The sequence below is a fragment of the Prionailurus viverrinus genome, chromosome B2 (assembly GCF_022837055.1).
Source record: "Prionailurus viverrinus isolate Anna chromosome B2, UM_Priviv_1.0, whole genome shotgun sequence".
Classification (NCBI taxonomy): domain Eukaryota; kingdom Metazoa; phylum Chordata; class Mammalia; order Carnivora; family Felidae; genus Prionailurus; species Prionailurus viverrinus.
Window position 1 is genome coordinate 145,086,102 of NC_062565.1, and position 26,538 is coordinate 145,112,639.

The 26,538-nt window shown below is 44.2% G+C and overlaps 1 protein-coding gene across 10 annotated transcripts in view; it reads left to right on the forward strand.

Annotated features, from left to right (window-relative positions):
* MAP3K4 (mitogen-activated protein kinase kinase kinase 4) overlaps nt 1-26,538 on the forward strand; it is a 113,711-nt gene that overhangs the window by 59,254 nt on the left and 27,919 nt on the right. For all 10 annotated transcript variants that reach the window (XR_007152023.1, XR_007152024.1, XM_047857822.1 and 7 more), the window contains exons 4-10: nt 10,946-11,188; nt 13,471-13,617; nt 18,963-19,120; nt 22,172-22,288; nt 23,754-23,853; nt 23,979-24,062; nt 25,463-25,726. Coding sequence is in view for 8 of the 10 variants with exons in the window: in XM_047857822.1 (XP_047713778.1) it covers nt 10,946-11,188; nt 13,471-13,617; nt 18,963-19,120; nt 22,172-22,288; nt 23,754-23,853; nt 23,979-24,062; nt 25,463-25,726 (1,113 nt within the window). In the remaining 2 variants the exon portion in view is untranslated. The remainder of the gene's footprint in view (nt 1-10,945; nt 11,189-13,470; nt 13,618-18,962; nt 19,121-22,171; nt 22,289-23,753; nt 23,854-23,978; nt 24,063-25,462; nt 25,727-26,538) is intronic.

Genomic DNA, 26,538 nt, shown 5'->3' on the forward strand with positions numbered 1-26,538 from the left:
GATCTGTGAGTTTTGTGCATTTTTTAAAATGTCAAATGCCCGTAAGATATTGGAGCCATAGATTGTGATATGGTTATTCTCTGTTCCTTCCTTTTTGTTTTACCATCTGAAATTTATACCTTTTCAGAAGAAGAGAAAGATAAAATGAAAATTTTTACTTTAGTGTATAAAAAAATTTAGTTGCCTGACTCATTGCATGTGACCATGCATATTACCTCAAATCCTAAGGAGGAGTTTTGGTTACTTTATAAATTAACTCTCTTTTGAGTTGGAAATGATGATGTATTTATCGTAAGTTTAATGGCCAAACAAATATTGTTTGCCTTATGATCCAAGAATATATATAATTATGCTAACTTTTCCTATAAGCACAAGCAGCCCTGGAGAGGTTGCCTTTTGTATTCAGAGCGGACGAAGCCTGTAGAAGCTGGGACATGTAGCAACAACAGCTACTCGTTTTCAAGTCTTGCCTTATGCCAGGCACAACAACCCAAGGAAGGGGTGCTGTTCATTCCATATTTCACAAATAAGGGGAGTAGGTAACTTGCTCCAAATCACAGGAGCTGTTGACTGTCGGAGGGCTTTATACCCAGGACTCTTGGATCCCGGACTTTAAACTGTGCCCGTGGTGTCCAGACCTGGCTGCACATCACTGTCACACAGGGAGCTTTTGAAAATACACGTACTCGTGCCCTTTTGGGTTATAGGGCAAATCAGAATCTCTTGGGGTAGGACATGAGCATCGACATCTTTACCCTCCAACGTGCTTCACACAGAGCGGGACCAGCGCAGTGCGCTTCAGACTAAGCCCGTGGGACACACTAAGTAGGCTACGGTATTCCCCTACCCCCGCCTTCCAGATCGGTGTTCATTAATACAGTTATCGTAGTTAATTTTTCATTTGCTTCAGTCATCACCTGTCTGATTGCATTAGTAAAGTTACACGAACTTTTTTTTATTACTTATTTTTTATTTTTATTTTTTGATGTGTATTTATTTTTGAGAGAGAGAGATAGAGTGTGAGCAGGGGAGGGGCAGAGAGAGAGGGAGACACAGAATCCGAAGCGGACTCCAGGCTCCGAGCCGTCAGCACAGAGCCCGACGCGGGGCTGGAACCCACGGACCGTGAGATCGTGACCTGAGCCGAAGATGCTCCACCGACAGAGCCACCCAGGCACCCCCTTTGTTAAAAAATTTTTTTAATGACGAACTTTTTAATTGAGTAAGTGGCAAGCCAATGAACACATACTGCTCACTTGCCTGTAAGTTTTCTGTTTTCTTAAAAGAAGCATACTCACTTGAGGGAAGATAGAAATTTGTTCTGCGTTATTTTTGACTGCGGTGAGCCAACTGAGTGAAACCGGATGTAAGATGTAAAAGATCAAAGGAGAGAACTCATCAGCTTGCAGTGGAGAACTGGATCCCGTGATGACAACACAGCAGCAGCAGCAGCAAGGCTAGTAGCTGCCATTAACTGAGTACTTGCTATATATGGAGGCGGGTTGGTCAAGTAACTTGGTCGTCACCCAGTATGGCAGAGCCAGGACGTGAACCCAGTGCCAGCTGTAAAGCTGTGCTCCTGATCCTTACACTATACTGCCTCCTGAATTTATATTTTGTCCCGCCTTGCGCTTTGAGTATTTTTTGACTTCGTGGCTAGCATTTAAAAAAATTACAAGATGTTACATGAATATCTGGATTTTTTTGTTTTCCTTAAAGTCCTGGGAGGAGGTCTGTCGCCACTGGGCCTGCATTCCCGCGTGGTAGCATCTGGCGGGTTCCAGCTGACCACAGTGCCCATCATTTCTTGTTCTCTTACCGTCACCTTTCCCTCGCTCACCCATTGACATCACCCACCTGGCCCTGTGGGCATGTCAGTTTGTGACATGGCCCCTGGTGTAGAATCGTAGAAACTAACTTTTGAAGGCTAACATAAAGACTACAGTCGATCCTTGAGCAACATGGGGGTTAGGGGTGCTGACCCCTTGCACAGTCAAAAATGCGTGTATAACTTTTGACTCCCCAGAACTTAACCACTAATAGCCTGTTGTTGACCAGAAGCCTTACTGATAACCTAAACAATTAACATGCATTTTGTATGTTAGATGTATTATGTACTGTATTCTCACAATAAAGAGAAAAGAAAATGTTACTAAGAAGATCATAAGGAAAAGAAGATACATTTACAGTCCTGAACCGTATTTATCAAAAATACTCTGCGTGTAAGTGAACGCATGCAGTTCAGACTCTGCTGTTCAAGGGTCCGCTGTATTTTGATCTGCTCCTTCGTTTTATAAGATGATGTGCCTTCTTTTGTTTTACTTCTATATTGAGTGTATATACAAAGAGATGAAGTTGCTGCTTATCCTGCTCAGAGTACTAAATCCTTTGGTTTGGATCTTGTAGACTTTTTTTTGTGATTATATAAATGTATGTCTTTGTTCTGTGATACAGGTAATTTTTAACAGGTTTTTATTTAAATCGCAGTTAGTTAACATATGGCCTGATACGAGTTCCAGGTGTACAATATAGTGACTCAGCACTTCCATAAACACCCCGTGCTCATCACAAGTGTGCTCCTTTTTTTTTTTTTTTAATGATAATGCTGTATTTATTCTGTGACTGATGGGTTGTCCCCCCTGCCCCCATGTTGGTATAGTTAGCTGTGCTTCAGTTCCATTTAACAACTACATGGTATTCCATCATATGAATGTACCATAGCCTGTTTAACCATTTTACTCTCTTGTTTAAATCCCACCCTCTTCCTCTGGCGCCCATCCACCTGTTCCCTGTGTCTCCCAGGACAGTTTTGTTTTGCTTTGTTTTTAGATTCCACATATGAGTGAGATCATACGGTGTTGGTCTTTGTGTGACTTACTTCACTCAGGAAAATGTCTTCAGGGTTCACCCTTGTTGTCACAAATGGCAGGATTTCCTTCTTTTTTTGTGACTGAATGATATTCTATTTTGCGTATATATAAAATCTCACACTTCCTTTATCCATTCACCCACTGATGGACACTTAGGTTGTTTCCATATCTTGGCTATTGTACATAGTGCTGCAGTGAACACACTGGGAGCAGATTCCTCTTCGTGTTAGTGCTTTCATTCTCTTTGGATAAATACACAGAAGTGAAATTTGCAGATCAGATGGTGGTAGGTCTATTTTTAATTTTTTGAGGAACATCCATATACTGTCTTCCATGGTGGCTGCATCAATTTACATCCCCACCGACAGTGCACAAGCCTTCCCTTTCCTCCACATCCTCGCCAACACTTGTTACTTCTTATCCTTTTGGTAATAGCCATTCAATAAGTGTGAGGTGATATCTTGTTGTGGTTTTGTTTTGCATTTCCCTGATGATTATAACCACGTCACTCTTAAGGGACACTTAACTTTTAATAGTGCAGCCAAGAGTATTGTGTACATTCCCCTTTATAAATTTACTTCATTGTTCTTGTAAGAATGATTAATTGAAATGGAATTGTGAGCTCACTGTGCATGCACATTTAAATCTTTGATAGACACTGCCAACTTGCCCTTCAAAATGGCTTTATTCATGTTTACTTTACCTGACAGTGGAGGAGAAATCCCATTAGTCCTCAGTTTTGCAACCATGATCAGTAAAAACTGTAATTTCCTTTTAGTCTTTTCATTCTCCTCACTTTTAGTGACATTGAGCCCGTTGTCAAGTTTATAGGCTGCATATATGTCTTCTTTGAATTTTCTTTTTCCTCATTTTATTCATTTTCTATTTTTATTATTATAATCTTGATCTGTTGGAGTTATTTATATTTTATGGATATTATTCATTTTTTATTATGGCTATACATCTTTTTTTCAAACTGTCTTTTAACTTGTTTATGATGTTTTTCCCTACACAGAAACTTAAAATTTTTATTATAGCCTTCATCACCTTATTTTGTGTGTAGTCCAAGTTTATAAAACATTCTGTATTTTTTCCTAATTGTTTTTACATAGTTCAGGAAAATTTTGTTAAGAAAAATACTAAACCCCTGTAAAACTAGACCGAATAATACCATGAATACCTTTGAATCTGTATCCCAGCACAGTGGTTATTAACTCCTGGCCAGTACCTACTGCCACTCCACACTTCCTCCATCATTTTGAAGAAAAGCTCAGGGATCATCGTATTTTATACATTTCTCTGAAGGAAGAAGGCCTGTTCTAGAAATGTACCGCAGTCCCATTGTCACACCTAAAAGGTAGCATTAACTCCTGTGATCATCAAAGATCAAGTTAATGTTCATATTTTGATTGTGTCATAGTTATCTTGGTTTTCTTTGAAAAACATTTAACAATTTAAATCATCAGTTTTCGAATATCCATCACACAAGGTAACAGTTCGTTATATTTCTTAAGTGTAAGTCCCCCTCCCTTTTTTTTGCCATATGTTTATTGAACAACCTGGGCCTTTTACCCTGTGGAGTCTCCCACAGTCTGAATTTTGGTAAATGGACCTACAGGTGTCCTATTATGTGTTTCTTTTTCTCTTTGTTCTGTGTAAAGTGACTGTAAGGTCTAGTGGCTTGATCAGATTCAGGATTTCTTGATTGATTGGTTGATTAATGGCATTAATACTACTTCATCGGGACACATAGAATGTATGACTGTCTCTCTGAGACGTTCCCATCCTTAGGGAACAGCCCTTTGGGGATATGCCCTCAAATTACTGTGTTTTAAAGATGCTTGAATAATTCTTCATGGTTATGCCACCAACTGGACATGTATTTAGATTCTCTTCTTTTTTTGGCTATATATTTAAAATAACAGCTGTATTGAGACAGAGTTCACATACCATGATATTCACCATTTTGAAGTGTTGAGTTCAGGGGTTTTTAGTGTATTCAGGGCCGTGTAATCATCAGCGCCACGTAACCTGGGAACATCTTAGCATCCCCGTGCGAGGCCCGCGACCAGTTAGCTGCCACCTCCAGTCTTTCCACCCGCCACCTGCAGCCCCGAGCAACCCCTTACCTGTTTTCTGTCTCTTTGTATTTGCCTATTCTGGCCATTTTCTGTAAATGGAATCCTCTAGTGGTCTCTCAGGATTGGCTTTTCTCACGCCACCCACGTTGTGGTTGTATCAATGCGCCATTCGTCTGTGTGGCTGAATAATACCCACTCGAATGTGGGTATCCCACATTTTCTTCACCCACTCAGAGATCTCTTATGTGTATTTTTTATTTTTAGGTTTTGCTTTTTAACCTTAATTTTGCAAGAGTTATGAGAAATGCTTTGTTTTAAGAGAAAAATCTATGGAATAATATATTTTCAAGGAAATCTGATTTCTCTGATAAAGGTATTACGCTTTAAGATTATGTTTTATTCTTCCATTTTCTAATATAAGCTGTGTATGCAGTTTTCTTTATTTACTTTTAATATATGGCAAGTGTATTTTTACCCCTTAAGGTTATACTTACATTAATATCTTTGTATAATATACTTACTGCTCTCTCTCGCCCCAACATTTTTTTTAATGTTTATTTATTTTAGAGAGAGACAGAGGATGAGTGGGCGAGGGGCAGAGAGAGAGAGGGAGACACAGTCTGAAGCAGGCTCCAGGCTCCGTGCTGTCAGCACAGAGCCCGACACGGAACTTGAACTCATGAACCGGGAGATCATGACCTGAGCTGAAGTCGGACACTTGACCTGAGCCACCCAGGTGCCCCAGCCCAACATTTTTTTTGTTGTTATCTGTGGGTTCTCAACTATGAGGATATTGGAATTACCCTTTTAAACCCAGGTTTTCATTTGAAGTAATTTTTCTTTTACGTCCAGTGAAATGCTAAGAAATTGCATATGCCCGCCCCCCACCCCCGGCCCCCCAGATTGTGATCCTTGCGGTGTTTCAACAGTATAGCCGTTACTGACCACACTTTCTCCCTTACATTATCCCCTCCTTTCAGCTCTCGGGGAGTATGTGTGTGAGTTTCGATAGACAGACAGAGAGAAGTAGATAGAGATTGAGATTTAGATACAAAGTTTTTGGCTTTTTTTTTTAATTTTTGAGACTCATGTTTTGATTTTTGTTAATGGTCTCCTGAGTCATTTTGTTCCATAGTAGTCCTCAGCAAGGGTTCACAAAGACAGCGTTTTCTGTGTTCTTGAATTTTCCAAACAGTTTGTGGCATTTACTCTTGCAAGTCTGTTTGGCTATAAAATCTTTGGCCTATATTTTCTTTCCTTGAAGAAGTTTGATATATATAATGCTTTTGTCTTTTGGCCTGCAGCATGGAGGTTGGGAAGTCTGATGACAATACATTTTTGTTTCTACTTGTAAGACCTTTGTTCACCTGTATTATTTATTTATTTATAACCTGGAGGCCCAAAGGATCGTTGTGTTGTTGTTGTTGTTGTTTTCTTTTTCTTCAAACTCCAACTAGTTTACTTGGTGTTGGTTTTTCCACATTGGTATTTTTGAATACATGGTGCCATTTTAATATATTATTTCAGGTTTTGTTTGGTTTTTATCTGTTTTTTTTTTTTTTAATTTCAAGTGAATTTCTTATTGTTTTAACTTTTTTCTGTTTCATTGATTTGGTTTTCTTCTCTGGGAACCACTGCTGTATATGTTTTGGACCTACTTTCCCTCTCTTCTCTGTCCCTTTATTTCAAATCTTCTTTTTTCTTTTCTTTTCTTTTCTTTTCTTTTCTTCTCTTTTCTTTTCTTTTCTTTCTGATATATAATATTTTCTTCATTTTTACCTCCTGTTTCTGTGAAGCCATGATCTGTTCTGTTTGTGTTCATGTTCCTGCTAGTTTGTTTTCTGTTTTTGAAATGATGAAAAATTATCTTCTGAGTACTATCACTTTGAGTCCTTCTAATTTTAATTTATGTTGTTCTTTTATATCTTCTGTGGTTTTCTTAATTTCTTTCAGCATTTTTTTTTGAAAATTGGGCCACAGCTCTGTTTAGTGGGCGTGTCTTTCTGGCAGGTTTTCTTTGTCCGTAAAGTGGTTCAGCTCTTTCTTTCTCTGCTTAATAACCTTGCATGGGTTCCAGCCCTAGTGGGTTCTAGTGCTGTCCTTTCCTCTTGCTCTTTTTTAAACATTTGTTTTCATGGACTTTAAGGAAAGAGAGAGTTCAGAACGTGTTTAGGTTTATAGCTTTGAGCTTCTCCTTCTGAACTGCAAAAAAATACAGTCTTTCTTTTTGAGATCTTCTGGCTGTGTTCCCCTCCCACTGCTGGACCCTCTCGCTCCTTTACGTCTCCTGTAGTTTGCAGGTCAGTTGGATTTTACTTTAGCAGGTTTGTCCTGGAAGAAGATTTTAGCGGATAGTTTTTAAGAGTCTGGGGAGCCTAAACCGCTTCGGCCCCTTCAGACGTATTACAACGCTTTCACCTCACTTGTGAATCTGGGCCCAAATTGCTTTCTTCTCACTGAAGTCCTCAATGGAAGCAGTGAGCTTTCTATCGAATGGTCCTTGGTGACTGTGGAATTTGCCTCTTTAGGCCCATCAGACACCCTGGTAATCCCCTGGGTTTCCCCTGCACAAGTGCTGATCCTGCAGCGTCCGGAACAGGTCATTTCTCCCCATCTCTTCTACTTTGGACTTCATGGCAATACCTCATCACCAAGTTGTATTGGACGTGTGTCTTGTTGTCCTAGTTCTGTCTGTTCTTATGGGGGAACTAAGGGAAATCAAAATCCTGCTGCCACCACTGTCTTTCCAGAATTCCTGTTATTATGTTGACTGCCTAACTGGTCAACAGTTAGAAATGACTGGTCATTTCGACTGCCTAAAATGACAATTTCATATGGTTTAACCTAATGTATAGCTCTGTGTTTAGGTTTTAGTACGTTTGGAGTCTTTCCAAATATGTATGTTCAAAACATATTTTTATACTTACACTAATACATACTTTGGTTTCTCATATCAGGCAAGAATTTCTAAACAGCCACATAATTAAAAAAATGGTAGGGGCGCCTGGGTGGCGCAGTCGGTTGGGCGTCCGACTTCAGCCAGGTCACGATCTCGCGGTCCGTGAGTTCGAGCCCCGCGTCGGGCTCTGGGCTGATGGCTCAGAGCCTGGAGCCTGTTTCCGATTCTGTGTCTGCCTCTCTCTCTGCCCCTCCCCCGTTCATGCTCTGTCTCTCTCTGTCCCAAAAATAAATAAACGTTGAAAAAAAAAAATTTAAAAAAAAATGGTTAATTGTGACAGCATGAGGTCTAGTTATAGAGGGAGGTAAGGAGGTAATTTTTCAATTTTCTAGAACATTAGATTATCCATTGTCCAACTGTTTCAGCTGCTGCCTTTTTTATGTATTAAATTATGGATAATTAGATATGTTTCTCTGCTGATCTGTTTACAGTACTTTTCTATTTTACATAAAGTAGTTTCATTAGTAAGGTCTGCCATTGTGTGGGGCAATTCTTCCCATTAATTCTTTAAAAAACATTTTTTTTTATTAAAAAAAAATTTTTTTTAACGTTTATTCGTTAATGAGAGAGAGAGACATAGCATGAGCAGGGGAAGGGCAGAGAGAGGGGGAGACACAGAATCCGAAGCAGGCTCTGGGACCTGAGCTGTCAGCACAAAGCCCGACGTGGGGCTCGAACTCACAAAGCGTGAGATCATGACCTGAGCTGAAGTCAGATGCTTAACCAACTGAGCCACCCAGGTGCCCCGTTCCCATTAATTCTTTAAAAAAAATTTCTGGGCTGCTTTTATTTTTGTACATTACTTTCTTCCACATGAGTTTTATTGAATGAGTTTATTAATCCACACAAAAGGTCAGTGAGATTATGATTTGTAATTACATTGCATTTTTATTGATGTCTGTGTACGATGGAGTCAGCCCAGTTTGCCTGAATTGATCACAGATTTTATACCATATTTAACCCTGTATTTCTCACTGGAGGTAATAATAAATGAAGGAAATAATAACAAATAGTGCCATTCTTGCACTTTATTGCCCCTTTCCAGGTTTTTTTTTCTCATATGTTTTTTTTTTTTAATTCAAATACTCCTTTCTAGAACTTGCATTATAGTCTTTAACCGAGTTATCATCCTGGAGTTGTATCTGCCTGTGTAGATTCTGCTAATTTCATGGCTTCTCACTTCCTTGGGTATTTTGTCTTAGGATCTTTATTTGGATTTAATTTTCATTTGATTAGACCTTACTATACTTCCTCAGGGTTTTTTTTAGTGAAGATAAAGGAATTGTACTTAGAGTTCTTCCTTATCTAAATAGGTTTCTTCCTTCTTCACGTTAGTGGTATCTTGACTGTGCAAACAGCCCTCTCCATCTCCTGTTCTTTCTGCGCTCATGTGATTCTTACGTTAAGCTCCTAGATCTGACTCCCGTGTCTCTATTTTTCACCCAAAATTTCTGTTTCTTTTTCTTTTGCTCTTTGTTACAGCGATAATTTCTGTAGTTACTGCCTAAGTTATTAATTTTTATCACATTCATTCTGTTCTTACTGCCTTTATTGAATTTATTATAGAAGTCTTGGTTTGTTAAATTGTTTTTCCAGAGGACTGCAATGAGATCTTGCAGTAGAGTATTTTATGGTTCTCTCTGTTTCCTACATGAAATCAGTGTCAGCTGTTCTGATTCTTCACCTGGGTTTCCTTAAAGTTGCCACTTCCTCTTCAGTGCTCAGTAGTTTTTTAACGCCTGCTCCTCCTTGGACAGGGATTGACCTGCCATGCACCACCAGGAGGAACACGTTTTCCCAGCAGCTGTGTGGGTCTGGCCGTTGAGTCTCCCAGGCGGTGTTCTCTTGCACTGTGGACAAGTAGGGATTGTTCTCTTTCCCGGCGAGCTTGCAGCATGTGGGTAAACGGACTGGGACGCTAGGGAATGCCAAAAGAATTCTTTAGAATTTTATCATAGAAAGTTTGCGGAATTTCATAGAGCTTTACATCAGCCTTTGATCTGGTACCACTCTCTGCACCAGAGAAAAACAAGCATTTATATTGCCTAAAGCTTTTAAACAGACATGTCTTAACCCTAACCACGTTTATCACATTTTAAAAATGATGCACTATTTTAAATACTCTGGCCTGTTACAGAAAACTAAAGCATGTGTTAATTTAAAGGCAGAAATCTGTGTTGAGCATGAAAGGATATGAGCAGAGGAGACGAGTTAAGAGTTCAGTAAAGGACAGGGAACGTAGATAGGAATGACGTTGAGGCAGAATAGTTCTAATTGGTGACGTTTTAAATTGAAGAGAAATTGAGGTTTTCAAATTTTGTTGGCCTCTGTTTTGTCAATAAAAGGAGAAATGAAGGTCTTTGGATCTGATTGGTCAGGGTGATGTTGCCAGAAGTTTAAGAACGGTGGGGAAGCTCCAAACTCCCTTGTTTTATGAGGAACAGCATAAGGCATTGGATGGAGTAACTGTAAGAAAGGGGAGTGACACTGAGATTCCCAGGGGTATCAAATAACATTTGAGTGGGACCAGCCAGGTCAAGTTTAGAAATTTTTTATATAGCTGGGGAGAGCAACGGACAGAGGAATTGGTAGAATCAGCTAGTTTTTATGTTTATGTAAATGGCTCCCTGGTAATCTTTCTCAGATTTTAATAATTTCTGGTTTTCTCAGTCTAGAGATAGTTGTGGATAGTACTGTATCTAACCCTAAAAGTTGTTAGATCAGTTTAAGTGTTGTAATCAGTTTAAGTATGATGATAAAATTTGTGATGAAAATGATGAACTTGGTAGTTTTTCCACTATGCTTTTTTGATAAAAATGTCATAGTTTGGTATTAGTTCTTGTTAGGATTTTCTGTTACTTTTAGAACTGCTTGGGTCTATGTTAAACATGTTGAATTCTTCTAAAGATTATCTTACCTGTAAAATTGTGATTTTTGTAGGTTTGCCAGCAAATTATAGGGAATAATAGTTACAACCACAACCATAGCACCTCCTTTTGTATGCTCTTGTAACTTTTGTTGAATTTTTGTTCTAGTTTTCCGAATTTCCAGACCCCATGTGGGGTTCAGATTATGTGCAGTTATCCAGGACGCCATGTTCCTCGGAGCAGAAATGCAGCACTGTGTCGTGGGATGAACTCCAGTCCATGGACTTGCCCTCATTCGAACCTGCCTTCCTGGTCCTCTGTCGAGTCCTTCTGAATGTCATACATGAGTGTCTGAAGTTAAGATTGGAGCAGAGGCCTGCTGGAGAACCGTCTCTCTTGAGTATTAAGCAGGTCTGTTTCCAAGACTGATTAAAAAAAGTCAGCAATTATTATGCTATTCTACAGGCTTATAGTCTTTATTTTGAGGATTTTTTAAAATTGTTGCAAATAGCGAAAAATGAGTGCATGTTGGTGTAGTTAAGCTGCTCTTTTTAGGGTAATTTCAAACGTTCTTTGCATGTAGTCCTCAAAGAGAAGACTGTGGTTCGCCTTCCTGCCATCACTTTCTTGTTCCGGAAGGATATAGAAGGATGGTGGTGGAATGGCGTAGCCTCCCAACATTAGCCGTTGAAGGCTGGGAGCTTAAAATTCACTCAGGAGAAGTAGTTTAAGTTCCTTACACTTATTTTCTTGTCCGAGTGAAGCTACCTGCAAACAGATCATTCATTGTCTTTAGAGTGTGCAGCTGGGAGATGTTTGGACTCTTTGCTCGTGTAGACAGTTGCATGGTTTAAATAGTAATGACAGCTTCTGCTTTCTTGTTTTTTATCAATTTTGGATGGGATTTTCTAGGGAGTTTGATACTCCACAGGTGACAGGAAGGGCTGGAAGCAGTTGTATCTAGCACGGTGAATGCTGGTGAGTGTTTGTATTCGTACTTTATGGTATTAACTATACGGATATCCACTATACAAGATAAATAATTCCGATTGGGGGAGGAGGGAAGGTATGTTTTTGTCAACTGTGCTTGTCTGTCCCCTGGGGATGGAAGGGGGATGATGGGATGGCACCTGGGGACAAGCACAGGTCATCGGATAGGCACAGAATAGGACTTGACTTTGGTGGTGTGGCTCCGAGAAGGCATGACTCATTGTTGTTGCCGCTTGGGTTCCTGGGTTCCTGGGTTCCTGGGTTCCTGCCCAGCACCGGCCAGAGAGTGTTCTTCTCTCCCTCGCTCTGCTGCTCACTGCCTGCTGTGGCCGTGGCCGTGCCTCTCACTTGTCCACCTGTTGCAGTGGTAATTTAGCAGGCTTTAGCAGGCCTGGGTATATACTGACTTCCTTTCTCACAAAACGGATATTCAGGAATATAACCTGGTAAAAACAAGGCAGAGTTTACTTTCTGCTAGTGGGGCTCTTATGAAGATGAAACAGTAGTTTATGTTAAAATGTTTTTAAAAATAAAAAAACAAAACTTAGATGAATGTAGTATTGCTAGAATCAAAATAAAACAAGTTTTGGCTTAGATCATTCAAAGATTCGGTTATAAGCACCTAAGTGACATCTTTAACCGAGAAATGTACATCTGAACAGAACAGCTTTTAGTAGATGTCGCTCTAGCCGTGGCTCCCTGATAGTGAGTAATTACTTTTAGAACCGTGTGAAAGGGAATTTATGTGTATAAAGGCAATCTGTACTAATTTTGGAATATTTGACAAGTACAGAAAATGATGCAGACAAAATGAGAATTATCCTATGATCCTGCCCCTCAGAGTGGACCACTGTAACTATTTCAGTGTATTTGTGTCCACCTGTTCATCCCACACATGCAAGTAAAAGAAAAGGAGATGAGTTTTTACCCTTAAATATTGTTAAAAAAAAAGATTTCAGCTGGCTAAAGCAGTGCTCTGCTATCTAGGTACATCGTATTTATGGAATCCCCATTGCTTTAAGCAATACTGTGATAATCTAGCGAGATGCCGTGATGGAAGGGCTGGAGGGCCAGTGACCTCATCCCGTCTCTCTCCCTCCTGTCCCGCTGCCTCCTGGGCCTAGTGTGTGGGGTCACTCATCTGTTTGTTTAGTTTTGTTTTCCCTTGACCTCTATTTTCATCAAATTGATCTTAGGTTTCATTTTTGTGATTATTAGAGGCTTCTGATGGTAAAGGCCACAAATCACGTAGTTACTGTACTAAATTACCGCAAAGATTGTCGTGCCCTGTGGTATGTAGGTGTATTTGAATCTTTACTATGTTTTTGGTTAAAAATAAGCAGTTTCATTAGGAGAGTTTTCTATCCATTGTCTTCTATGATGCAAAATCGTAGAAAAATAGACCTTACTGTGTGGGATGTCTCTTCTGTATAACTTTATTTGTAGGGGAACGTATTGTCACAAATCGGCGTTTGCCTGTCTGGTACTCTCTCTGTGTATTCATGCTGTAATAGTAAATACTTATTTTCGGTTTTTTGTTCCTAATCAAGACTGCTAAGATATGTATATGAACGGAGCTGATAAAGAATTGGAAACACTTTAGGACTTTGAGACTTCTTGAGGATTTAGGTGGGAGGTGTGTGGGCTGACAGATGGCGCGGCCCTGGTGTGCGACGTTCCAGAAGGTGTGTGTGTTCCCGCAGCTGGTGAGGGAGTGTAAGGAGGTGCTGAAGGGTGGCCTTCTGATGAAGCAGTACTACCAGTTCATGCTGCACGAGGTTCTGGACGACCTGGAGAAGACCGACTGCAACATCGATGCCTTCGAGGAGGACCTGCACAAAATGCTGATGGTGAGGCCCAGCGGGGGTTTCTCAGCTGCACTGGGGGGGGGGGGAGGGGGGGGAGGGCGGGGGGCGGGGAGAGGGAGGAAGAGGGAGAGGGAGGGGGCAGTCTTTAACCTGATTCTTTTCATCTAGTATTGGATTACGTTTGTGTCTCCTAAATCCACGTTTTAAAAAACGCTCAAGGGTTTTTGCGTTAGAATTTTTGGCGAAGCTTACCCTATTTTGTTAACTGTAAGACTCTTCATCTTAGAGCAGAACGGCCCAGAAATGGAGTCATAGTCTGGTCCTATTTTATTGAGCCATCTGTCCTCAGCTGTTCTGCAATGCGTGGCCGGCGCTACCACTGAGAAGACAGTAGTGACAGTTAGAGGCTCCTAGTCTGGCTGGGCCCTGGGCGTGAGCGCTAGGTGCCTGGGCGGGATTCTGAAATGCGGTGGCCACTTGGAGACGGGTCACCTAAATTAGCTTGGGGACGTGTGGGAGCCAGAGTTCGCTGAGGAACTGGGCCCATTTGAAGAATTACAGTGGGATTTGGCAGGAGCAGACCTGCCCAGAGGAGCTCCCCAGTCCTTACACCATGTGTGTTGTGCGCACGCACACACGTTGTAACCCCTGTCCTGTTGCTCCGATTATTCGCTCCTGGTGGACGTATCCTTTTACCTTAGGTGCCCATTTAAGATTTACTTGCAAGGTTTGCTTTTCTCTGGAAGCTTTATCTGACAATTTCAGTCTGTAACGTGCCTCTCTTGACACCTTCTCTGAACTCTACGCAGTCATGGTTAGAGCTGTGCGGTGAAATATGCAATGATACACCATTCCTCTGCTCTCAGGTTTCCCAGACTACTGAAAGCGTCATCAGCCAGCGGCTGTAGCCTGGAGTTACTTTGTCTTCCATGATGTCTGGTGGAGGATAGTGTGTAGCCAGTACCTGTTGGATTGAGTCGGGCATATGCACAGATGATTCTGTAACCTGGCAGGTTGATGAAACAATACAAGAATGACCATGCTTGTGGGCATATTATTTGGGGAAGGTTTTCAAGACATATTTTGCATGCCGTTTCGCTGTGTCCTGTGTCAGGGTGGCTGCAGCACCTCCAGGTACCACACCCACTTTCTAGGCTAGAAGAAAAGAGAAGGGCAGAAGGGGAAAAGTGCCCTTGCCAGCTAAGTCCAGAGCAGTGAACACTCTCCTGGAAGCCACACCCACCACATTTCCTCTGCATCGTATTGATCAAACCTCTGGGGTGGCCTCTTGACTGTGGCAGAGGCTGTGGATTCAAATGTTTAGCTTTCCAGTTGCTACAGCAGAAGGTTAGAAAGGGGGCACCTGGGTGGCTCTGTCAGTTGAGTGTCCGACTTCGGCTCAGGTCATGGTCTCGTGGTCTGTGTGTTTGAGCCCCGCGTCAGGCTCTGTGCTGACAGCTCGGAGCCTGGAGCCTGCTTTGGATTCTGTGTCTCCCTCTCTCTGCCCATCCCCTGCTAGCGCTCTGTCTCTCTGTCTCTCTCTGTCTCTCTCTGTCAAAAATAAATAAACATTAAAAAAAAAATAAGAAGGTGGCTAGGAGGGGGACTTATAATATCTGGTGCATTACAAGAAAGAATTTTGAGTTTGAAATTATTTCTTAATTGGGGTGAATGCATAAAAGACCAGAGTGTGTAGCCTGGCTACATTTTGAAATACAGTGTATTTCTTAGGTCAGAAAAGTCTTTATCATTGAAAAGTCATGATAAAAAAACAAATGCAAATTATTTTTTCTCTTTCTCTCAATGGATGGTTAAACCAGGAGTTTAAAAAGACAAAAAGCTTCCCAAACTGTCTTTGGTGGTTTCACAAAGGCACACACAGCAAGCACCCTTATCAGTGCGGTCACTGAGGCGGGAAGGGTAAGAGGCAGGTGGGCAGGGTGTGCCCTCGGGCCATTCAGTGTCGGAATCCGGAGTCCGCGGTGTGCCTGTGGGATATCTGAAGGCCAGGTGAAGGGAATACCCAAATTCGCAGCAGCTCCTCAGAGCTCTAAGTACTTAGGACTTTGTTTTGGTTTTGCTACAATGATCTGTGTGAGACAAGATCTCCCTTAGTTTCATCTCCATGACTTCACAGATGAAGAGCTGGAAGTTATCAGCGGTTTTAAATGTGTGCCCGAAGTGCGCTCAGTGGCTAATGGCACGGGCCTGTTTTGACATCTGGGGGAACCCAAACACAATCGGTGTGTTCGTTAGAAAGGAAGGAGGGAATGGTCTTTGGATGGCCAATTGCATCGTGTTTGCCACACAGCCTCCTCTTGAAACTCAAAAACAGCCAAAGGAATGGCGAGTAAAGAAAAAAACTCCGTGTTCAGCAAAGGAGAAAATTTGGCACACTGTTCTCCTCTCCTTGCCTGACCAAAAGACCATTACGGTTATTTGCCTTGAAGTTTGGACTAACGTGAGGGTCGATGCAAGCTCTGAGTATCTCACAGCCCGTCCAGGGATCCGTTGGAGCGGTGGTGTGTGGGGGTGTGAGCGGTCCAGGGAGAGGCTGGAGGGGTCCCCGCGGAGGGCTTGTCGGTGGCCTGTCCCCAAGACAGAGGAGGAGCAGGCACGCTTGTGTTGTCCGAACGTATCCCGCTGTTGAGGAGGGTGACGGGAGGCAGTGGTGAGCAGGCCGTGATGCAGAACGTCGGTGACTTTGGGGGCTTTACTCCGCGTTTCATCATCGTCCTGACGCGGAAAACTGAAGCACTCATGTGAGCAGGTCCAGGGACGTGACTTGCTGAGCGTTTGCTTGAGGCAGCAAACCAGATTGAAGCTATAAACCGTCTCAGCTCATTTCTCTGGCCCTGGCCTTAGAAGTAACCAAAGCAGTGAACATGATGGAGATGGAGGAACGTGTGATGGATCTAAGGAAGCCACAGAAAAAGAACTTACAAGGAATGAAAATGCGATAATGAGGAGCAAGACGTGGCAGTTGTAGAAGACGCAGGAGGGAGAGGGGAGACGTGTGCAGCCGGTGTTCCTGCTGGGGTGCAGCTTGTACCCCGATAGTGAAGACTGTGGGTCCAGTGAGAGCTCTTAAATAGAACTTACTGGAGGCCATTTGAAAGCCTTGGGGATTGACTTTGTGGAGGGAGACAGATGAACAAAATGATGCACGTATGAGAGGAGAGGGAACTCGATACTGTGAGCTTCCGCAGATGCCATGAGGAGGCGGGTCTCGAAACACAAGTGTTGAGATTGGGAGGACGCTTCGCTCGGCCGCTGCTAGGAGGAGATGTCACATGGCCATGTGTGTTTGGGGTGGAGAAGGTGAGGGATCCTGTATCTAATGACTTCTCTTCATTAGGAGGGCTGAGATAGATCATCTGCTGAGAAGTGCTGAGGGTGGGCATTGGCAGTCTGAGGAAAATGGAGGGGTTTCAAAGTGCGGTCGTAGAGAGAAGGAAAACGGGTGGAGTGGAGATAGAAGTATTGTGCGCACCACATGGTCGGGATCTCGATGTGTAGAGCAGGGGCTCCTCCCTGTCCCGCGACCCTCACGACCCTCAGCTTCTTGAGTGAGGGTGTGGGGCGCGGACTTGTTGGGCTCACCGTGCTTTGGGGATCTGGCAGGTGAGCTGAAGAGGGAGGGGTGGCAGGGTGGGGGGTGGCCGGGGTGTGGAGAGCTGACCGTGCGGGCTCTAAGCCAAAAAAGGAGGAGAGGGAGTGAAGGAAGGGAGTAGCGAACTGGAGAAGGAAGAGAAACCCATGGACTGGAGTTCACATAAGGTTTCAATACGAGAATGGTCATGGTGGTGGTAGTTGAACAGAAAACTGGAATGAGGAGAGGAGTTTTAGAATCAGGCGTTTGGATGGGTGATCTGAGGCCTGGAGATACTCTGTAATGACAAGATCTGGAATGAAACATAATGTGGTGGCTGAGTCTGGGATGGAGAGAAGAGTGTGTTGGACACCAGAGAGGGACAGGATGACAGCAGTCGGAAATCAGTAGGTGACCGTATGAACAAAGGGTTCATGAGGATGCCAACTGCTTCCGGCCCTTGGGTACGCGGTCGCACGTGCGCCCCGTGACGGGGCCGTAAGGGAGAGGTGCACTCCTTGGGAGACGGCCGGGCATGAGCGAAGCCGGGGAGAAGAGCAGCACCCCGAGAAGCCAAAGGGGGTCCTGGCCTCGTATTTAAGAGTTTGTGTCACTTGGACGAGATGGTGGTAGACCCACAAATGCTAGGTTCCACATACCCCGACAGCTGTGCTCATAACGGACCCCAGACCGCAGATTCACACCCCACGGGCTGGCTGGGGGAGCCCAGGGGCATCCAGAGACACAACAGAAGACGGTTTTCTGGAATCAAGACCTGAAATTTACCTCCCGAAAATTAGTACCGGATTTCAGAAAACATCCACTCCAGCGAACACGAAGATGTAGCCTGGGGAAGTCACTGAGATCCGAGACTGGATCTAGAATCCCGTATATATCCGGGCAGAGAAAAAGCAAGGCACCTCAGGGCGTGAGGAGAGCGGGGACAGCGGGAGACGAGGCTGCCATCAGGTTTCTTTGTTCGAACAACACGCAACGGCAGGCGGTAGTCCGGGAGCGATGCCTGAAACATTCTGAAGCGGAGAACGTGTAATTCAGGCATTTTATGCTCAGTCAAGTTGTCCTTTCAGTAGGAGAATCCACAGACAGCGAGTTTTTGTAATCTAATAATTGTGAACCTGTCTTGAGAAAAGCTAATTGACAGTAAAACCCTGGGAAGCAGCAGATACATCAAAATAAGGATGTAGGGATGGGAGAGCTGTTGCATAGGATTTGTGGTGGACATAAACCCCATTTCAGAAGACCTGGGCATTTTGATTAGATACCATAACTTACATATCATACATCTTGAAAAAAACCGTGTCATAAAAATCCGGGGGTCAGGAAGGGATGGTGGCGAAAAGTGTGCTCTTTTCCTCTCAACACAGAAGATACTGTCGAAACTTAAATTAGGTGATTCGACAAGTAAAGATCCCAACCTCTTAAAGGGATAATTTCATAATATACTAATAATGAAATTTTCTGGGTATTATTATCTTGGTTTTTGTGTGTTTTTTTTTACTTCTGTGTACATTGTGAACATTTTATTTTCTTGGTAATTTGAGGGGATTATAAATAATGTGTTAAATTGCCAAGGAGTTGAGTTGCACAGTTTAAAAGAAGTGCCCATTCAGACCTCGGTGATGCAATGAACGATCTTGCTTCTCGCAGGGCTGCGTGCCTCAACGTCCCCTCCACTTTGCCCTTCTCGTTTGTGGCTTTCAGGTCAGCAGAGGTGAACGTTGTGAGCTGCCGAGTTCTGTTCTCAACTATCTCCCTTTATGTTTCTTTATTTAAGGTGTATTTTGATTACATGAGAAGCTGGATCCAAATGCTACAGCAGTTACCTCAGGCATCCCATAGTTTAAAAAATCTGTTAGAAGAAGAATGGAATTTCACCAAAGAAATAACCCATTACATCCGGGGAGGAGAAGCACAGGCCGGCAAACTTTTCTGGTAGGACCCTTGTGCTCCTGAGCGCGCCCGCCCATTCGCGCCCCCCGCCCCCGCCCCGTTCTCTGCGACGTGTGTACCTGCTCAGTTACATGAAGGTGACAAGCAGTCACACGTGCGCATGTGCCTCTCTCCCGAGTTTTGTTGTCCTGGGAGCCAGGCTGCTCAGCGGGGGGGTGTGTGGGGACATTTGGCACCTTCCAGAAACAGTTTTGCTTGTAGTGACTGGGCGGTGCTCCTGATTAGAGGCCGGCGACACTGCTGAACATCCTGCAGTGCACGGGACAGCCCCCAAACTACGAATTCTCCCCCCAAAATGCCAGTTGAGAAGTTGAGGAACCCCTGCCTTAGCGGAAACGCTCTGAGGCCCCTGAAGGGCGGCTCAGACCGGAGGCCCCGGGTGTCCCAGCCTCGGCGGGGCGCTGGGAACCTCAGGCGTGTGTCTCACCCACGTCCCTTCTTCAGGAGCTGAGTGCCCAAGGTGGCGTCCCCGCTGCTGGCCCCTCGGCTCTCGACTCGGCTGCTGGGGGTCAGTGCCGCCCCCTCTCACTTGCCCCATCAGCCATTTCGTTTCCTCTGTCCCCTCGTAGAAGTCCTCGTGTGCACAGCCCAGCTTCCCCTCCGTCGTGTGGGTCGTGAGGACCGCAGCTCTCCCGGGTTCCCCTCCAGCCTCACAGGGCATCGCTGTCAGCCCCCCCACCCCCATCTGTGTCCCATGCGCAGGGCCTCAGAATCCCTCTCCTGCCCTGACCGTCCTCTCTCCCTGGATTGTGAGTGAGCGGCTGACTCTTTCTCCGACCTCCCCGGCCCTTCGGGCCCTGCCTTCCTGTTCCGGTTGGTTCCAGAACCAGTCAGCCTTCTTACAAAGTGCGCTCACGGCCCTTTTCAGCATCTCGCCTTCTCTTAATGTCCAGTAATTCTGCTTTGCCTGTAATTTCTTCTGTTTGCGTTTTCTGTTTCCAGGCTGTCGGGCTTTGTCAAACAAATTTTTTTTTAAGAGGTTACTGTTCATTTGTGCCACACATTCATGTTATGTAATTTCCCCCCAGCCTCGTTTCCTCCTGTTGGTTTTTTGTTTTTATCTGTTGCTCGTCCTTCGCTGTCTGTACGCGGCAGTGTCTGAACTTCACCTTCCTGCGCCTTCTTCTGAGCAGTTCCCGACTGAGGGCCTGCCGCCGCGGGCCGGGCTAGTTCTGGATGCGCACGGCAGCGGTCTCCTTCCTGGGCTGTTCCTCCCAGGTTCCATCAGTCTCGGAGCCATCCCTGAGTCCTGTCTTTGTCTCGCACACTACCCCTGAGCCTGTCGCTGGTCCCTGCAGGATTCATCCACAGTCTGACCTCTGCACACCCCTCCACGTGGGCATTCCTCCCAGGCTGTCGTATCTTGCTCGAATGACTGCAGGCGCTCTCCAAGGAGACTCTCTGTTTTAGCTCTTCACCCCGTTGGTTTATTCTCAACACCACAGCCAGAATGATCTTGTTAAAGTGCACATCAGACCATTTTCTCCTCCGTTGCAAAGACTCCAGTGGCTTCCCTTCTTCCTCAGTAAAATTGAGAGCTCCTGAACACGGCCCGTAAGGCTGGACACAGTCTGACTTTTCACTGACTCTCTGTCACCCTTCTCTGTCCCCTTCTCCAGGCCTTACCAGACAGCCACCTTGGCCTCTTTATTGTTTTTCCCGGACAGGGCATGCTCGTGCCTCTGGCCCTTTGCACTTGGTGGTTCCTCTAGTTGAACTGCTCTTCCCCCGTTATTTTCATGACCATTTTCCGCTTCCTTTAGGTCTTTGTCTAAATGTCCCCTTCTCCATATTTAAGATGGAAATTCCTACCCACAAGTTCTTCTTGGTTTCCTTTCCTCTTATTTCTCTCCATAGCACTTAATGGAACTGCTCCATATTTTCCTTTTTTATTTTATTTCTTGGTTTTTCCTCTATTCACTGGAGTGGTTCTTACCGGTTCTGTTCACTGCTTACTATGTAACAGATACTCAGTGCTTGTCGAGCAAACCCTTTGTGGGTATCCTCCTCCACTTCTGTTCTGAAAGCGGGTCTGTAATCAGGTCCCTTTCCCACTCAGTTTCTTTGAAGGCTGACCTCTCTGCCCAGTAACTGAAGGTGGGGCACTCGGCAGGACGTGCAAGGCCTTTCGCAGCCTGGCCGCAGCTCGCGTTCTGGGTCTCGCTCCTTTCAGATTGTGCAATTTCTTTTCGCAGCCAGACCTCTTGCTTAACACGTCTTCATGCCTTTCGATCGTATTCATTGTTCTTCCTGGACTTTTCTTCCCCTCCTCCATTCCCTTGCTGCTAGCCTCTCTTCTCACTGCTCTCTCCCTTGCACCCCTGTGTCGCACGCAGCTGGGTTTGGTCTCCGTCCTCTGCAAGTCCCCTGGCGCTTCCCTGTGCCGCGCCCGCCACTGTTTGTATGCTTACCCGCTCTCTTTTACTAGATAGACGCTCCTCTCTTTGAACGTAGAGGCCGGTAAACTGCTGTTGAGTCTTTACTTCACTCATTTAGATAGTTTTATACACTCGGGCTTACACTTTTCCCTAGTGTGTGGATTGTGTACTCCACGAGGGGCATCAGCTGTGTGGAGTGTTTCGTGTTGATGGACCAGGCGAAGCTAATTGTCAGGGAACTTTGTAGAAACAGTTGCATTTAAGGAATTCACTTTGTTTTCTTATGCTGTCATTTAGTTTATAAAGCTTTTAAAAAATATCTGGTCACAGATATATATTTGAGGCCGTTTTATGCTATTTTAGACTTTTAAGTAGAAAATTACATTTGTGTAATAATTACCTAGCTGCTCTAAATATGATTTAAAATTTTAAGGTTTATGATAAAACCGTGATAATAGAACGAAGACAGATACATGCCGTAGTTGAGGTTTCCCCTTTCTCACATTAATCAGGATTTTATAGTACAAGAAAATTCTCACTATTGTTGATTCCCAAACTATTAAAACAGCTGGACTTTCAGCTTCTCATTCTAGAATTAGAAAGAACGAGGACAGTTTTTCTTCTTTGGTTTACTTTTGTACTTTTGTTCCCTTAGTGACATCGCAGGGATGCTGCTGAAGTCGACAGGAAGTTTTTTAGAGTTTGGCTTACAGGAGAGCTGTGCCGAGTTCTGGACCAGCGCCGACGACAGCAACGCTTCAGACGAAATAAGGTTGTGCCTCATTCCCTTCCCCTCCCCTTCCTTATTTCACGGACTCCTGCTCTTGGTGATGAGTCTAAAATGCACCTTGTTCAAACCGAACTGTTGGACTGTAGGGATTTCCGTAGTAGATCTGAAGATTTCTGGTTGTGACTGTCTTATCTTTCCTTGTCCTCTCTTAGTTAGAATTTTCTGTGGCGTTTTCTTTGAAGGTGAATTTAGAATTTAGTGGCCTAATGAAAATAGTGTCTTTTGAGAAAGGGAGAAAGAGTGCAAGTTGACTAAAAATGAGTAGAGAGCATTCATCCCTGTGTCCTGGAATGTCTCTCATCACATAATTATGTTTCTTTCTGTCAGTCCATTAATACATTTAACACATTGTCATTGTTTTTATGCATAGCTTATTCCTTCTGTTGAACTTGAAGCTTAAGTACATGAAACCATGGCTTACGCATCTATTGCATTTCCTCCAATTCCGTGAGATGGTATTCAGGTTGGACCATGTTAAATTGCTCTTTCTGTGGCACGTATATCAGCCGCATAGCTGTTTTGTGGCCAGTTATTAGCGATATCCTAGGATTCAAGCTTAGGAAGTGCTCAAGGGAAATGACTTCTCTAGAGCTGAAATGTGTTTCTCTCACCATCCAAAATTTGATGAGAAGCACATTTTGGGTTTCAGAATACCTGGGAGGTCCTCACGCCAGAGTTAAAGAAAGAAGCGTTCACCCAGATTCTTACCTGGGAAAGTACGAATAGCTGAGAATTGGAAGGAGTCAGTCTGTAGAAGATCCTGCAGGTTTGGGAGGTAACACGGTGGATTCAGAATAAACAGGGAGTCGGAGATGTAAGGTGGTGAACTAGAGAAGGGCTCTTAGGATGCCCTGGTTCTTTATTAGCGGTGGATCTAAAAAGTGGGCTCGTGCGCTGGTGTGCTGGGTCTGGCTCATGCTGGCTCATCCCGGCTCCGGGGAGCCGAAGTATGATCATGCACACCTGTCCCCCAGCCGTCGCTCAGTGCCGTCACGCTGGTAGCTCGCAGTCAGCCGCGAGGGGCGTATTTATGCCACAGAAATCACCAGACACCGTGAAGACAGGAACTTGAGGGGGGCCGGTTGTTAACCATTTACCAGCCCACCACTGTGTATGTTCCTTTTCAGAAAGATTCTGCACTGGGAGTCAACTTGTAGGAATTTTATCTCAAACTCCAAGAAATTATTATAATCAAATCTTTAGAAAATTGAGCTTACTGTTATTTGAAGGTTATTGTATGTGCCTTACTTATGTAAAGAATACAAGTACCTTCTAGAAAACTACAAGAGAGCGAGCTTCTGAGTATTTCAGACACACTCTCAGTAACTGCTTGCTCCCATGTGTCCAGTTCTCAGTCTTTGTTAATGTGGTTTGGGACTTGCTCCTCTTTGTTGCGGTTTCCTGACACAGTGTCACGGGCTCTAACTGGGTGGCGCTGACTTTGCAGGAGGTCTGTCATAGAGATTAGTCGGGCGCTGAAGGAGCTCTTCCACGAAGCCAGAGAAAGAGCCTCCAAGGCCCTCGGATTTGCCAAAATGTTGAGAAAGGTGAGTTAACAATCCTGATTGTTGAAACTGTTTCCTTTACCTACTTTTCCTTCCTTCCTTCCTTCCTTCCTTCCTTCCTTTTAAAAGCTAACCCTAAAGAAGTTTCTTTGTAACTGTGATCCTAGGACCTGGAAATAGCAGCAGAATTTGTACTTTCAGCCCCAGTCAGAGACCTTCTGGACGTTCTGAAATCAAAGCAGTATGTTAAGGTAAATATTTAAAATGCTGTAACTGGAATATTTTGCCTTTCCTGTTTTTCTCTAAAATGGACAGACTTTATCTTAATGGTCCAGATGGTAAATATTTTAGGCTTTGCTGGCTGTATTGATCCCAGTAAAAAGACTTTCTCATAATTTCTCAATGAAATAATTAGAAAAAACAAAGTTTTTCATATGTATTGACTTGCTTTAAGAAGGAAGATAAAGTTGAGGTGGCTCAGTCAGTTGAGCGTCTGACTTCGGCTCGGGTCATGGGCCTTAACGGTTTGTGAGTTTGAGCCTCACGTCAGGCTCTGCGTTGACAGCTTGGAGCCTGGAGCCTGCTTGGCAATCTGTGTCTCCCTCTCTCTCTGCCCCTCCACAGCTTGTGCTGTCTCTGACTTCCTCAAAAAAATGAATAAACGTTAGGGGCACCTGGGTGGCTCAGTCATTTAAGCGTCCTGCTTCAAGCTCAGGTCGCAGTCTTGTGGTTTGTGAGTTCAAGCCCCGTGTCGGGCTCTGTGCTGACAGCTCAGAGCCTGGAGCCTGCTTCAGATTCTGTGTCTCCCTGTCTCTCTGCCTCTCCCCTGCTCGTGCTCTCTTTCTCTCTCAAAAATAAATAAACATTAAAAAAATTTTTTTAAATAAATGTTAAAAAAATTTTAAAAAAGTGCAGATAAAGTCATCAAATATTCATTCATACTATTTGTTAAAATTAGCTACACATACATCTAAAATAATGTGTGTACAATAATAATGTAAAATAACAAAATAATTATTTTAAGTGTTTTTTTTAATGTTTTACCCTTACATTTCCTGAAACAATTTAGACTTTTTATAGGAACGTTTGCCATCAGTGGACCTACTCCCATTTAAGTTGTTGGACATTTAGTATTGACAGACTCTGTGCTATGGTCTTATTACTGGAAATTTTATCCCAAGCCCACAGTTTTATCCCACCTGCATTTATGTGTGATTTGCACAACAATATCACATGCGTGTTCCTTATTAAAATGATCTTTAAAAGGCTTTTTATGATGCCCCCACCAAGAATGATTATTGAATCCGTTATTAGCATGTTTTGCCTTACTTTCTGTAAGCATCTCAAAGTAGCGCTGGTTGAGGTTGTTGGAGGCCAGCATTCCTCCCCTGGAGGGTATTTTTGTGCTTATACTAAAAATACGGCGGTGGGAGGGTGCTCTGTGAGTGGCTTCACCAGGCCTCTCAGGGACAGTGCTCCCCTGCTGTCCTCCCTGCCGCCTGCGCGTGGCCCTGGATGCCCTGAGGTGCCTTCTGCGCCTTCCCCACACAGGCCGGTCCTTTTCTGTTTTCTGTTTTTTGTTTTCTTTTTTAAATAACATTTCTATGTGTGACATTCCCTAATTTAAGATTCTGGGTCATTTCTTTTGCAGGTACAGATTCCCGGCTTGGAAAACTTGCAGGTGTTTGTCCCAGACACCCTCGCTGAGAAGAGCATTATTCTTCAGTTGCTCAATGCAGCTGCGGGAAAGGACTGCTCCAAAGAGTCCGATGACGTCCTGATTGACGCGTACCTACTGCTCACCAAGCACAGCGACCGCGCCCGGGATGCCGACGATGGCTGGGCCGCGTGGGAAGCGCAGCCCGTCAAAGTCGTGCCGCAGGTGGAGACCGTCGATACCCTGAGAAGCATGCAGGTGTGTGTCGGTCGCGGCTCCCGCACCCGCTGCTCCCCACCCCCCCACCTGAGGCAGCACTGGGTACTTCAAATACCTTTAGAGAAAACTAATGACCGGCTCCCGAGTGATTGGTTTAACTGCCACAGGAGTCTCAAGTGTAGACTTCCCCCAAAATGGACCTCGATGTTTCCATAGTTTTGTAGCACGACTTGTACCAGCGTATTCCTTCAAATTGTGTATGTTAAATTATACTGGAATATTTGGAGTATTTTACTTATGTCCTTACCTAGTTGAGCCGTGATCTGTGTACTCGCACTCTCACAGGAGTTCTCTCGCCCGTTCAGAAGTTCCGCTTCTTCGCGTATTCTGCTTGACTTGCTGTTAGCTTCCATTTTTGTGGTGAAGCTTTTTACCTACCTCCCCGACAGGGAGGGTTTCAACCCCAGGAGGGTTGAAATAACTCATTAATTACAACCTGGAAGAAACCCTCGCGTGCCCTCTGCATTCAGCCTGGCCAAAGTTGAGCGCACGGCTGTCTCTTCTCCACACAACCTGCTCTCTTGCTCGTGTTCTCTGTCTCTGTGAATGCTGCTGTGTCCACTCAGGTGTTTAACGCAGAGTGTGACTGTGGAAACTCGTCCTTCTACCCCCCGGTTAGTCACCAGCCCTAGCACACCCGAAGCATCTCCAGCACGCGACGTGACGCTTTCTGTGCCGTCCGGAGCCACCACCGCAGTTCGATTCTGTCATCCCGGGACTGGACTGCTGCACTGTCACACTTCCAGCCACACCTTCCCTCTCCCCAAGTCTGTGTTTGTTTGGGTACTTTC